Below are 14855 nucleotides of genomic sequence, written 5' to 3'. Positions count from 1 at the left end.
AGGAATCTTATAAACCATAGTTCAGGTTTATATCCTCAAAAGAGTATTTATTCTGTTTCTTGCTTAGTGTTGGAGAGTTGCTGAGTCTAATGGTGAGAGTACTTAAGCATTATCAAATAACTAATGAATTCCTAAATTTAAATTGGGAATGGAAGTGCTATACTGAATTCTTATTTCGCTGTCCAGAATTTATAATACAAAAGATCTTTGCTATATTTATGCATAAAATAGTGTACTCTTTCAATGAACTTATTTCTAAATACAAAACATTTGCAAACAATCATTGTATACAAAGTCTAAATATTTAAGAAACAAATGAAGGAAAATCACTTCCCTCTTAGCTGTGTTGAATCTGCATAAAGAATGTAGGGTGTTCTTACAATTCCACCAGTTCTTATGATGTTAAAATTGAAAGTTATTTTTTCTGTGAAGAGGAAGAAGTAGGAAGGCAGGAGAAAGGAGGGTCTTTATTATACTTTTATAGTCTTTGCAAACTAGGTAGGAAGCAATGCTTTTATTTTACAAACCAAGTTGTAAGTACGGCCTCTATTCTTGGTTCCTGGAAAAAAACAGTATCATCATGGCTTTTAAAGAAGTAGGAAAGGCCTGTCTTTTCAACAATATAGTATTGTTAAGGTATTTAGTAGTAAGTGAGCACCTTTTAAAGTTACAATCTACTGTTTAAAAAATACTGTTAAACACTGTGTAAAATGATGATAAATGTTTTATTCTAGCATCATGTAGAATGAAACCTACAACCTAGAAGTTACAGGTTTGTATTCCAGAGTTTTAATTGACTTGGCAATAGTAAGTTTGGATTTGTGCTCAAGGAAGTCTTTGAAGTCTCTTTGAAGGCTCTTATGCCTGTCACTCATTAGGGGAAAAAAATTACATTTTATAAGAATTTAATTAATATATATGGTTTCAGTATATCACTTTATTAAATGAAACAAATATAAACTGTTCCTCTCTGAATTCCATGTAGAAATGCTCATCAATATTTTTTCTACTTTTATAGAAGTGCAAATTACTGTGTAATGACCTCAGAGAGATTTAGTAATGTTGTTAATATTGCCATTAATATTGAGCTCTATTATGTAAATTTGTACAAGGTAGCAATGTATTTTAGTATTTTGAGGCATTAGGAAACAACCCCATTGTACATAAACTCACCTGAACTGTTCCTCTGTAGAGAAAATATTTCTAGCCTTATATTTCAGTTTTTATAAAGAGAAATAATTGTAAGACTGTGCATTCCCATTGAGAAACTGACTGAAGTCCAGATGCAGGGAAACTTACCAGGTGAAAAGAACCCACAGCAGGGTGGAAAGAGTAAGGCTTTTGTATACCATCATCTGAGATATGACTTTCTAGGTCCGTGTGTCAGGATTGTTATTAGGCTTAACTTTTCCCCATTGCACTATGACTGTCGTAAAAAAAACAGCGCTTACTTAGAGTTCCCCTGTGGCTGACCAAGCAGCAGCTGTGACGAGTTCTGCAATGTGACCTGCAAACTGTCTTATTAAACAAATGCAAGTTCTTACGCACAAATCACTCGGGGTAGAGTGCCAGAAAAGATCAAGATCTTCTACCACCATATGATGGACAGCCCTTGCCTGAGAAAAGTTTGGTGACTAAAATAGCAAGGGTGGGGCAAGCCAGGAAGTAGGAATTATTATTTTGAGGGGAAGCACATGCTCGCCACTCACCCTATGCCTCTTCTAGCTCAGGATGCTAGTCCCTTGCATTCAGATGCTGCTAGAACCTTCCAGAAAGTTTTCACAAGAAAAATAAATTCAAAAGTGCTTATTTTATTTTATGCATTTGATTATTTTAGCAATATATTTAAGAAGAAAAATACTTGCTGCTACCAACACACAACGGCATGTGCCAACATTCAATTCACCAAATTTGGGAGTCTCTTGATTCAGTGAAACGCACAAAGTATAATCTTCCCAGGTGGGAAGTAGTTGTTGCTGTGTATTCTGCTTGTGACGCAGGCAGGCGATATCTCAGCATGCTGTTCTTGCTTTAAATATTTCTGGTGTAACCTGGAACTGTGCTGCCTAGAAATCTTATTAGACCAGCAGGTAAATTCTGCTTGCAGTGATATTAGTAGTAAATGCTGAATAAGTTACCTGATGCCATAGGGGTACTGCAGATTTTTCAGCATTTGATCCTAAACACATCATTCTTTATTTAATATTTTCTAGGCTATGTTATTTGTTATGCTTAGTGTAAAGAATGTCTACTAAAATTGCTTATTACTATTGTAATAATCGAGTAATACACCCTGCTTGCTCTTGCTTTTTTCCCCCTCATAGTTTTGCAGAAAAACAATGAGAATATTTTCTAGTCAGCTCAGGTGCAAACAAGTGAATAACTGTATGACCTAAACACTGGTCTTACACATATAAACATGAAATACAAAGGCTACTCAAGGGTCAAGAAACATCAAGGTTGAAGACATGGATGTCTGCTGCTTGAACCTTGTTCCCGAGTCCACCTAGTAATTTAGATCATAGCAGCTTTAGGCTGACTCAGCCCAGCCTTCGAGGGGCACAGTTTTTTCTTAGCGCATATTGAATGACTGCCAGCCTATTGTTCCCAACTATTGTTGTCTGAAAAGACAACATGTACTAAAGATGAGAAACAGGAAATGTTCATTTGTCCTCTGTGGCACAAGAAACTTTCCAGATTCCATGTGTTGAGGTAATTGTTCAGAAGAGTATTTTTCTTCAAAATGCGCAAGAGTTAGATCACTGGAACAATGGTGACAGCCAGTCACAAAAATTCATCGCATGGTTATGTATTTTATAAAAGAAAACACTACCCGTTTCATTTTCATCTGAATGCAGAGGAAGGTATGCTGCTTACAATGTATAAACTGTGAAATACTTATTTAAATAACATATTAAGGAATATTAAAGAGGTTCTCTTTTGGCTTTTGCTACATGCCAGAATACGTGGCTCTTCTGAGATCCTTACTTTTCAATAACTTCTGTTTCCTTTTGCTTCCAACAACTATGTCTTTGTAGCTTATTACTTTTCCTCTTTTAACTGGTTCTTGGCAACTTGTGATCTTCCTTCCTACAACAGGTCTGCCTCACACTTCATTCCGCAGCGTGATTGCTTCCCTGCATAAGCTGTTGGCGACACCACACACAGAATACAGGACTTTCCATGTACAATCCATGCCAACAGGCTTTGCTTCCGAGGTCAGGCCCTCATCCTAAGCAAATTGTTCTGGTTGGTCTCTTGCAAACCCAGTCCCTGCCCAGCCCCCTCCCCTTGCCTGTGCAATTCGTAGATCATTAGTAAAGAAACAGGAAAGGAAGCAGATTTGGGGAAGAGAAGGTAGTCTCAAATCACCAATAAAAATGACCTGATGCTGACTTCCACTATGCAGTTGCGTGTATTTCTCAAACACGGAGCAGAACAAGAGTGCAAGTCCAGCTGCAGGTAGGGCAGACAACTGCTCCATGCACCTTGCTTCTGGGGGAAACATAAAATATGTAGTAAACGATTGTGCCAGTTAATGGCAAAATACTTGTGGATTAATATCCTTCACATGTCTTCTAAAACTGATAACTTACATCTATCTCCCAGAAGCAGTGATTTCACTCATGTTGTATTTTTAAAACAAGAGAGAAAAAATATTTTCATTTATCAATTATGTTTTCTACTAAATGTACTCTCAAGGTTTTTACTAAAAGTTTATTTCTATTTATCTAAGGTTGAATACCACCCTTTCCAAAGACCTCAGGAGCTGGTCGATTATTGTAGAAGCAGAGATATTGTTTTTGAAGGCTACTGCCCTTTAGCCAAAGGTGAAGCACTCACTCATCCTAGTATCATTCAGCTGGCAAAGAAATACGGCAGAACTCCAGCACAGATTTGCATACGCTGGAGTATACAGGTAATGGAGGGTGGTAATAAAAACGTGTCTGCTCTCTCAGGAAAAAAATGCAAATAGTTCGGGTTTTGTGCATCAAACCAGAATTTATACAGAAAGGTTTTTTTGCCTTCAATATGTTGATATCGCGTGAACTAACTGAGCTGTACTGGAAATTTGGAATGTAGTACACAAAGCATGGCAGTATTTTAAATATGCAAATAATCTGATTGTAGAGAATAAAAAGAACCACGAATAAGAGAGATGTTTTCAAACTAAATGTTACAAGCAGTATGGGGCATCATTCCATTTCTATCACTCAACATGAAGTACTAAGCAGTGAAATAGTGTATTAAGTTGACATAAACCACATAATCTGTGTTGGAATTTAATGCAGTGTATATACCTGCAATTAAAAATAGCATATAGAAATGTCAGTGTCCTCTGAAAAATGAAATTAAAACCTCAGAAGACATGAGGAGTCACTTGAAATGTTTTGAAGAGAGATCATTTTCTTTGAAACTATGTAAATTTTAATGATGAGAAGCATTATGTTTTTCAGAATGGGATTGTCACTATTCCAAAGTCCACAAAAGCAGAAAGGATACAGGAAAACTGCAAGGTAAGATTTGGGTATGCACTCAAGTCTGACTAACATCCGAATTACTGTTTTTAATACTTTGGTTCGCCTGCCCATTTTCCTATACCAGTTTTATATTGGGGCAACTCAGTTAAAATTGGCAAATTATAGTACCATAAAATTACTACAACACAGTAGAAAACCATAATTCACAAATGTCAGAAATCAGCTGGAGAGCTAATCACTGTGTATAACAAAAATATCCATAGAAAGACCTTTCATAGTTGATTTTTATTATTAATATTTTTATTTATTATTTGGCTGATTGTAGAACATCCCAATCTGGTTATGGTTAGGTCCTTTTTGTGATAGGCACTTAGGTCAAATGGAAGGATTTTGTATGCTATGCATAACACTGTATGAAAGCTGTAAAACTCTCTTGGGGGGTATCCCAGATAGAGACCTTCTAAGGAAATCACAGTCCTGCCAGAGCTGACTCTTCCCCTACCTTCTTCCTTCTACTCAACTTGCAGAGAAGGTCCCAGCATGAAGGGGATGGACAAAGAAAAGTGGGGAACAAATGAGGATTGGCAGCATGATTCCCTCCACCCTTTGTTTGATTTTCTTTTCATACCAAATGTTTTTAATGCATTACTGCTTTTTTTTCTCTCCATTTCTCTAATCTGAAAGTGTGCTTTCTTTGGGGGAGGGGAGGGGAAACCACAACAACCTTATTGTTACTTCCAAAAATATCATAGGGGTATGAACTGTTTGGCAAATCAGGAAGAAACTTTGCAAGAAGATAGGAAACTTCTGTCTGCTAGTTAAATCACTGTGTGTGTGTGTAGGTGTAAATCAACGTACATGTAATGAGGATTTCTCCTGGTGGCTATGCCTGTTTATATAGCTCCTGCCTTGACTATTTATTCTGACATGCACGCTGCCTTCTGTGGTACAAGCACAGCTGTTTGTGGTAATGTATTGTGAACCAGATCAGAGAACAAAACCAGGTTAAAATTCCTTCCTTATTCTTTTTATTTTATTTTCCCCAATGATATTTTAAATCCAGATTAATTCTATTTTTTACAGAGCTTACTCTATGGCCACATTCATGTGTGACCATATTCATTTTGCACAACTGAGGGAATGCATTGCAGAAAAACTTCAAACACTTAGGATGGAGAGGAGGAGGGGAGAACTGGCACAGTTATCGAATGTTGTTTATCGCCTCTCCCCCTTTTTTTTTTTTTTTTTTTTTTCCTTTCCCCCATGCCAGTGTGTTGGCCTGAGTCTCCACCACCTCTAGTCAAGTTGGTGAAAGCATGGACCTCATTAAGCCCTTAGTATGTACTATAATATATAGTATTTCTGTTCTGTGACTGGTCCCTGGTTTAGGTTTAAAAAGCTTGAGCACTGAGGCTTTGACTACAAGGGTCATTCCAGCAGACAGTGATTGCTGGATAATACAGGATGGGAGGAGCTCATTTGGCAGCCGTTCAGGCTCCACGGGATCTTTTTATTGAGTATGGAGGAGCTCTGACAAAGAGAACAGACCAACTTAAAGCAACTTCAGTTTTGCAGTGATAATGTCTGAATAAGACACCTGCTAAGAAAACATTGACACCGTCATTCATGTTGCAGGTCTCACCACAGGAGAAGCTAGTGACTATAAGAACCTATGCATGAAGACAGGTGGTTGCTTTCAAGTTCGAGTTAGTACTGAGGCACTATAGCACTGTGTCTGTTTCTGTATTAACTGATCCATGAGTGTTTTGTCTAAGTACACATAGAAAAAGATAGATATAGCCTTTGGTTTGCTAGCTTTGTGAATGTCCTGTTATGTTCTAATAATTCTCTTTGGCTAAAGTTCTGAGGAAAAGAACTATAACACTCTAAACAGAACTTTGGGATATAAGTGAAATACTGAGCTCAGGTTTCCAGAGGGATTGCAGTCAGGGTATTCATATACCTCTGTCAGTGACCATCTAGAGTGCTGTCAAAACCAGCTTTGATACTATCATTGTCTTGGACCCTTGCCTGAGGCCAGAGGGGTACAAAACCATCTTAACAGAGTCTACAAATAATGAGTCACAAAAGGAGCAAAGGACCCAGTGGAGTCTGTCAGCTTAATGGAATATTTGTCTATGACAAAGTATAAGAAGAATTTCCAGAAGGAAAAATACAGAAAAATTCTGCCTCACATTTAAATGAATCTTGGTCAGTTTAAATAACAGAAACACTCCTGATTCTCTCTGTGTTCATGATGTTAACTATATATGCATTCCCATAGGTGTTTGATTTTACAATAGCAGAAGACGACGTTGAAATTCTGAATGGAATGCATGATGGGAGACATGTTTCTTGGGACCCAAGCCTTATTGTGTGAATGAAGGTTTGAGCTTTTTCCTTTGTCGGTGATCAGTGAGTCACACCATGTAATTTAAATTCAGGGAAGGTTATAATAAGAATATGATCATAAGATTAATTGCTGCTATTAATGATAACTGATTTGGAATCCTTAACATTGATAACAGACAGAAGATATTTTTGAGGGTTGCACTTTTGTACAGAGATCATACATTTCTGTCTCAAATCCTGATCCATAGTTTATTGAAGCCCATGCAATGCCTCCTATTTATGCCATTGACCCTGCATCAGGCCATTTAGTCAAAGAGCATGAGGAGATACCCCTTCTTTAAAAATGTAAGGAAAAAATGCTACCTACTAGTGTACAACACAGATGTTAAGTACAAAGTAATTTTTCAAGTACTTTTTTAGAGAGATACAATATATGAAGAAGAAAAAGCTGGGTGGAAAAAAATATTAATACTATCATTATTACAGTATTTATACTGTACAATATACTGCAAATCTCCGTCAAAAATATAATCTCACTGTAATAAGCAATATCTGAGCATCACCAAAAAAAGTTTTATGCATATTATTGTGTAATAATGGCATTGACCCAGAGAGTTCTATGCATATTATTTACTAGCCTGTAGATATAACAAAGTAGAAATCTTTCCAGAGAAGTCCATCTACGAATAAACTATCTGCATGGTTACGAGTTGAGCAGCAAGCTCTAAGAGCCGAAGAGGCATCTTTGTTATTACTGATCTTTTTCTCTTACTGGAAATTCTGGTGAGTTTTGTGTAGCTTTTAGTGAGAATTAGTTTAGCTTTCATTTTGGATTTGTCCAGGAAATCTCATTAAGAGACTATACTTACACTTAGAAAATATGTATGGGGGGAGAGAGAGAGAGAGAGATGTAGTTTACAGATCTGTTTTGAGAAATACATCTGCAGAGTCTTTTATCGGCTGAGTATTCAACTTCTAGTCATATTGGTTTGATATTTTAGGAGTTCCTGTGTCTAGAAAGGTATGGAAAATCTGACTATGATTTATATTGTGTGTGGACTTCCTGAGGCAGTTTTCCCAGTGCTGTTCTGCTTTATTCGTATCGTGAAACAAAGCTCCTTAGTTTTTTATCAAGAAGTGACTTACAGCAATCTTATATTCTAGCCTGCATTGTTTGTCCTCAAAGTAGAGCTTCTATACAGCTTGGCTAAAATACAGACAAACTTACCTTTTTGATAACAGCTCCTCAGAGTAATTAGCTGGTTTTTCCTGGTAAACATTTCCATGAAAATTTGTCTAGATTTGCCTCCGGAATCATTAATGTATTATTTATTATTTTAAAATACAAGATACTGTATGAAATGCTGTGCTCACTGATACCTGTACAACGTACTGTTCCAAGAAGGATACACAATCTCCACAGTAAGGTTATTTTCTAGAGTTTCAAGTGTGGCCTGCAGTTTGGAGTGCTTCAGTATCTGGGAATGCCACTTCAGGTGTGTGCTGGTTTTGGCTGGGATAGAGTTTATTCTCTTCATAGTAGCTAGTATGGGGCTATGTTTTGGATTTGTGCTGGAAACAGTGTTGATAATACAGGGATGTTTTCGCTATTGCTGAGCAGCGCGTACACAGAGTCAAGGCCTTTTCTGCTTCTCACCCCACCCCACCAGTGAGGAGGCTGGGGGGGCACAAGAAGTTGGGAGGGGACACAGCCGGGACAGCTGACCCCAACCGACCAAAGGGATATTCCATACCATAGGACATCATGCTCAGCATATAAAGCTGGGGGAAGACGAAGGAAGGGGGGGGATGTTCGGAGTGATGGCGTTTGTCTTCCCAAGTCTCCGTTACGCGTGATGGAGCCCTGCTTTCCTGGAGATGGCTGAACACCTGCCTGCCGATGGGAAGTGGTGAATGAATCAACCCACGAGTTTTCTCACTTTTACTCTTCCGATTCTCTCCCCCATCCCGCCGGGGATGTGGATATTTCCACATCCACATATAGTAATTCCCAAAACATGCAACTCAAATCCCAGGTTACAACAATTTAAAGGTATTTCCATTACAGTCTCCACCCCTGGTCCCTTTGGGCCAGGTTATAGGGTTTAAAATTGCAATGAACTCCTCCCCTGCTCAGGCTTGGACTTATCCACAGACTGCAGTCCCTTAGGGTTGTACCTGCTCCAAGTGGAGCCTTACCTATGAGCCACAGTCTCTTCAGGGGTATACCTGCTGCGGCATAGACTTATCCACAGCCACAGTCGCTTTTGAGGTGCACCTGTTCCAGCGTGGCCTTATGTACGGGCCACAATGCCTTCAGAGATATACCTGCTCCAGCGTGGCCTTACCCACACCCACAGTCCCTTCAGGAGTGACTCTGCTCCAACATGGCCTTACCCATGGCTGCAGTCCCTCCAGGGGTGTACCTGCTCTGTCGTGGGCTTATCCATGGCCACACACTTTGAGGTGCTCCAGCATGACCTCATGCACAGCCACTGATGCTTTAAGGTGTACCTGCTGCAGCATGGACTTATCCACAGCCCCAGATGCTTCGAGGTGTACCTTCTCCAGCATGGACATATCCTTGGGCCACAATCCCTTCAGAGGTATACCTGCTGCGGCATGGACATAAACATGGCCACAGGTGCTTCGAGATGTACCTGCTCTGGCATAGGCTTATCCATGGCCAGATGTTTCAGGGTGTCCTGCTCCTGTGTGGATTCATCCACAGGTCACAGTCCCTTAAAATATGGAAAGCTTCACTAATTTGCATGTCATCCTTGCGCAGAGGCTATGCTAATCTCCTCTGTATTGTTCTAATTTTAGTATATGTGCTGCCAAAGCAGCTACTATGAAGAAAGTTAACTCCATCCCAGCCAAAACCAGCACAAGGTGTCTAAGAACAGCTATATACCTGGCTTAACTGTTGTGATGAGGGATTCAATAGTTCCAAAAAGTAAGGCTTATTTGTAAAATTAAGGTAACTTTAAGGATTTTTTTTTTTAGCTTTTGCAGAAAATTATGTCAATGACTAAGAGAAAATTGGAAAGATTGCCCAGAAATAAACCTTTCTACCAGTGGTCATCAGCTAATCCTGCCTTTGAAAAGTCACTTTATAGAAAAATACCTTAGCAATATGAAAAAAAACCGTTACTGTGCTGTTGAGGGACTCCTTGCTTCATGGTGTATCTGAATTCATAAAACGAGGACTAGAAGTGAATCATGTGCCTAGTATTCACTCAATGTGGCTTTTTGGCAGTGAAGACTTTCTCAGAAACTACAAAAGAGAAGTTGGAGTTTTACCTCTAGTTTTCTCTAAAGAAACAGACATCACATCAGCATACTATTTCCAACACAAATGATGCATATGAACTGAACCAAATCTTTATGTATGCTAGCAAATTCTAGCTTCAGTATTACCAGAACAGTATCAGTTAGGACTAGCTACATGGCTAAAAGTCCCATGTTGGTCAGAACAGCTCTGTTTTTTCTGCACTTATTTCTGACTGATTACCTCCCTGTTCTGAGCTAACAGAACTAAACCAGATTTTCTTGCTAATCCCCCACATAGATGACTTCAGGTTACAGTGAGGATGGCTTCCTAATTCATTGATGTATTTCATTGTTTCCTCTGTCAAAGAGATTTTACAATGTTTTTTGTGTCTGCATCTGCTCTTGCTAGGAAGTCAAGCCACCATTTTCTCTGATCTAGATCATGGTATCTAAGCAGTACAATGAGTAATGAAAGGAATAATCAGATAGAAATAGTATTACTAAAAAAGCATTCTTCTTAAGGAGCAGTTGTGGCAAGTTACAGTTTTAATCTGATACTTACTTTCCTAACTACCTTCAGACTTATTATTGTTGGTTTTGTAATCTTTCCTAGCAATTCCTTTGCTACCAGGTAGTGGCTTTAGAACTACACAAGAGTTTAATTTTAACTACGTACAAAGTCAAGTATAATTTGAGGCAATATAAGCTTTTTAAGTGCCACGACTCAGCTGACCCATGCTGTCTTTCTCCCAGGTGTGGTGTGCAGTTTTGCACATTGTGCCATCACTAATAGCAATTGTTTGCTGCTAGAAGCTATAACTGCCCCAAGAGACTGGAACCTTGTTATCTCCTGTGTGCTTGGGATATACCACTGGAGCCTCTTCCTTTGAATATGGCAGTCACAAGTTTTATGCTGTGTTAGTTAATTTAGAATCATTGAGCAAATCCTCTTTTACTTTTGATCAGGTTGCAGAGGGAAACACAGACTCAGTAGATTGATATTTTATGTTCCTCTCTACAACTAATTTGACATTACAGATGTGGTAGATGATAGTTTTCTTTTTAAGCAAAGGCTGCTGAATAAGTCCACCTCACCTAAATGAACATTTCTAAAGTACCGACAACTTTGATCATAATATAAAGAAATAAGACAACTAATAAGAAATTGGAAAGTGAACAGTAGTGAGATTTAGGGGTAGCAGTGAGGAGTGATGTTCTGTAATAGAAGCAGAACCTAGAAGACAAAAAGGATATAAAAGTGCTGAACATACAAAATCAGGAAGTTTAACCCCCACCCCCACCCTCCACCCCTCTTTTTTTTTTTTTCCTTCTTTGGTCAGTTAGCCTGGAGGTGCTCATTTTTTAAGTTGTTGGGGGTTTTTTGGTTTTGTGTTTTGTTTTTTGGGTTTTTTTAACTCAGAATTCATCCCTCAAGTGAATTCTTGGAATTATATGCATATTCTTCCCCAGGGCTGAAATTCCTCCTCTTGTCCGTATTTCTGTAAGACAAGCTTGCTCTAGAGAGAAAACTTTTTCACCTTTCTACAATGACCATTTTTAAGATACAGCAATGCATCCATTTTATCAGTGTAACCCGTCATCTTGCCAACAGGAACAGGGAATACACCTGAAAATTGAAGGCACTTTTTCTTCCATATTATGTAGGGGTCATTTATGGTAGTGACTGATTGGGGCACTCCTTTCTAGTTGAGATAAATTGTATCTTATTTTAAATAATAGTTTATCAGTGTTATCTACCAAAGTACAATCAGCTGCCTTTGCAGGAGCACTCTTAATGGAAGGGAACTCTCTTGTAACAAATAAGGAAAGGAAAAAAATAAACTGAAAGTCAGTGGAAAGGGTGAGGCCACTTTCTGTGCAGCCAAGTAGCTTCCTGTCTGAGTGGCTCCCTCTCTCCTTTTTCTTGCCTGTTTCTGAATTTCATCTTTTATATTACCGGAGATGAAGGCACCTAACAAGGTTTAATTGGAAAATAATGGGAATGGTTTTGTAAAGTGCATACTTCAGGAAAATTTTTTTAAATCGGGCTGCAGAAGTGTTTCTACTGCACCTGACCCCCAACGTAACTTTCAAGATATTATTTTTCTGACTAGCATGTGTAATAAGCTATAATACTAGTAAGTTCACAAATCCACTAAGCCGAGCAGACTGCATAATGTTCACCCTTCTTTTTGCACTGTGGTTAACACCAGCTGATTTTCTTTTTAAAATAGCAGTGCTGAACTGTTCTGACAGGAAAGCTGACGTTAACCCCATGTTTTTGAAAATGGGGACAAAGGTGGAGTGGCTCTTGCTGACACTGATTGAATCCAAGCAGTTCACTCTTTCCACATTGCCACACCCTTTCCAAAGCTTTGAAGCTCATCTCTGACTATAGTGCATTGGGTAAAAATAACAGATAAGCCACTCTTCTGGCAATTTTTCGTGTTGCTGTGCTGGGAGTCTTTTTCTGTACTTAATCTTTTGGCACTTTTTGCAGCCTCCATTAAGGTGTCTGCACTTCTGAAAGAAAATGTCGAGTGTTTGCACTGCCTTGTAGGGAGCCTATGTTATATTTATGATATAAATGATGCAGCCTTGCTATTTGTCTTTATGAATGGCTGCTTATCCATCTGCAGCATCACATAGGACTAATTACAACTGCCAGGACATTACAGAATAGTAATGACTTCTAACGGACCAGAGCATGAGTACTATCTCCAAAACTTATCACTACCCGGGGGGGGGGGGGGGGAAGGCGCACAAAGCCTGAAATGAATTTTAATCAATGACAGTGATACTACTTCCCAGTGAAATAACACATATCACTCTGTAAACCATTGTAGGTGTGGCCAACATTATAGGATGTGCTTCTCTAAGCAACTTTGCACAGATCCATTGTACCAATCTCAATCACTGTGCCCAGGAGGAATATTTAATAGTGGCTTTGCTAGCCAGTGCCCTTTGAGAACTGTTCTGTAGCTGAACTACTAATAGGAAACTCAAGAGTATGTTAGCACCATTATCAACCTATTAATGATTGCTCTATTTTTTTTCTCCAGCAAAATAGATTTCCAGGACTTTCTAGATGAAGCTTCAGAATTCCAGTATAATGAACTAGTGCTAAGTTCATAACTTGGCTGTGAAATTTGGGGGGGGGGGGAGGGTACAATTACTTTCACAGTTTCCTGGTAACAAGGAGAGCAGAGATTGTTGGGTTGTTTTGTTCTGTTTTGTTTTTATTTTCTATGAATTCACTCTTTCTTAATGGTTCTTCATGACCTGGATTCATTCCATTGAATATCTATAAGTGTAATGTTGCCAAGATGAATTTACAGTAAGTCACTTGCTTTGGGTACAGTATAAAGGTGGTGAAAGATTAATCCAAAGCATAGCTGTCAAGGTCATACATATACTGTGGTATAATTCACTTTCCTGATGTTGAAAAATATATATTTAATGGACTCTTTATATTAATGGAACAGCAACCAGCTACTTTATATCCCATGGTTTGTGAGATTTTTTGCATGATTATCGTGAATGCGTTATAAACCAGATATAAGTACCTTTGCTTAACCTGAAAAATTATCACAGGTGGTTTTGTTTTGGTTTTTTAGGAAATGGTTATTTTACTGCTCCCCCCCCCCAGTACTACAGATAAGTAATATCTGTAATCTGCCAAATAATTGCGGATTTTCCATCTAAGACTTCTGTTTCTTCAGAATAGCATGTTAAGTTCAGTTATCCTGTCCATTAATGTCTTTAGTTTACCCTAGAAGAAAACGTACAGTAGGACATTAGTTGATTGATCCGTATCACTGGAATAAAAAAATTAATCTTCAAAAAAGTTTTCTAATGCTGCATTATACAGTTTCATTACTGTAGAACTTCTGCTATATTTTAATACATATGAAAAATACATATTAAAAAATCATGATTAGTTATATTAAAGCGTGTTATGGTTTTGGGTGCAATGATACCCAGTGAAACTATTGCACGTCACTTTCTCAACTACTTCAATTCTTTCCACTTGGACTTAAGCTTTTCCTAACGTTATGTTCAGCTTAGTGATCTAAAAATAAAGTACAAATTCTCACAAAAATGAATATAGAAAACTTTTTACAATAGCCTTTTAACACAAAAAAGGCCATTTAATTAATATTAATTAATTATCAATATCAAGAACTTAAAATAAACCCAGACCACCTAAATTATGAAATGCTAATACTAAACAAATATGTGGTCTCTAGTCTTTGCAATGTTCTCATCACTTTGGTTTATTTTTTTTTTCTCCAAACCAGGTTTTTGATTTTAATCTGAGGGAAGAAGATATGGAATTTTTGAACACTATGAATATCAACAGAAAATTAATTCATCTAACCTATCCACTGTGGAAAGGATAATTTAAAACCAGATTGTTCTATACTGCAAAAGTGATGCAACTGGAACATTAATTCATTTTAAACCAAACAATAAATCTAAACTGCTCTCTTGGGTACTTGGAGAGTACCTAATAAATATCAATCAAAAAATCAATATCAGTGGCTTGTATTTACTGTTATGTTAACAAATTAATAAAATCATTTAGTTTACTCTTTTCTTTGTTGCTTTCTTACAGATATAGAAATGCTTACTTTCAGCATTTTCTCTGCTTTCTCGGAACTTTCTGGCATATTCTTCCAGTATGGGTTGAGCTATCTCACAACATTATAATTAAGTTTCTTCTGCCTGCATGTACTTCATTTAAGG

At 38.0% G+C, this 14855-nt stretch overlaps 1 protein-coding gene and 1 non-coding gene across 2 annotated transcripts in view; one reads left to right on the top strand and one right to left on the bottom strand.

The window, feature by feature from the left end:
* Positions 1-14471, top strand: part of LOC127019087 (uncharacterized oxidoreductase ZK1290.5-like) — a 54112-nt gene extending 39641 nt beyond the window's left edge. The window contains exons 5-8 of the mRNA XM_050901004.1: positions 3737-3919; positions 4458-4517; positions 6766-6867; positions 14408-14471. Of these exons, the coding sequence (XP_050756961.1) occupies positions 3737-3919; positions 4458-4517; positions 6766-6861 (339 nt within the window). The 3' untranslated portion in view covers positions 6862-6867; positions 14408-14471. The remainder of the gene's footprint in view (positions 1-3736; positions 3920-4457; positions 4518-6765; positions 6868-14407) is intronic.
* Positions 9577-9679, bottom strand: LOC127019423 (U6 spliceosomal RNA). The gene has a single exon (XR_007766915.1). It is a non-coding gene; the product is annotated as a U6 spliceosomal RNA (small nuclear RNA).
* Positions 14472-14855: the final 384 nt, after the last annotated feature.

The sequence above is a fragment of the Gymnogyps californianus genome, chromosome 8 (assembly GCF_018139145.2).
Source record: "Gymnogyps californianus isolate 813 chromosome 8, ASM1813914v2, whole genome shotgun sequence".
Classification (NCBI taxonomy): domain Eukaryota; kingdom Metazoa; phylum Chordata; class Aves; order Accipitriformes; family Cathartidae; genus Gymnogyps; species Gymnogyps californianus.
Note: the sequence above shows the minus strand (reverse complement) of the source record. Positions and strands in the feature narration are given on the sequence as shown.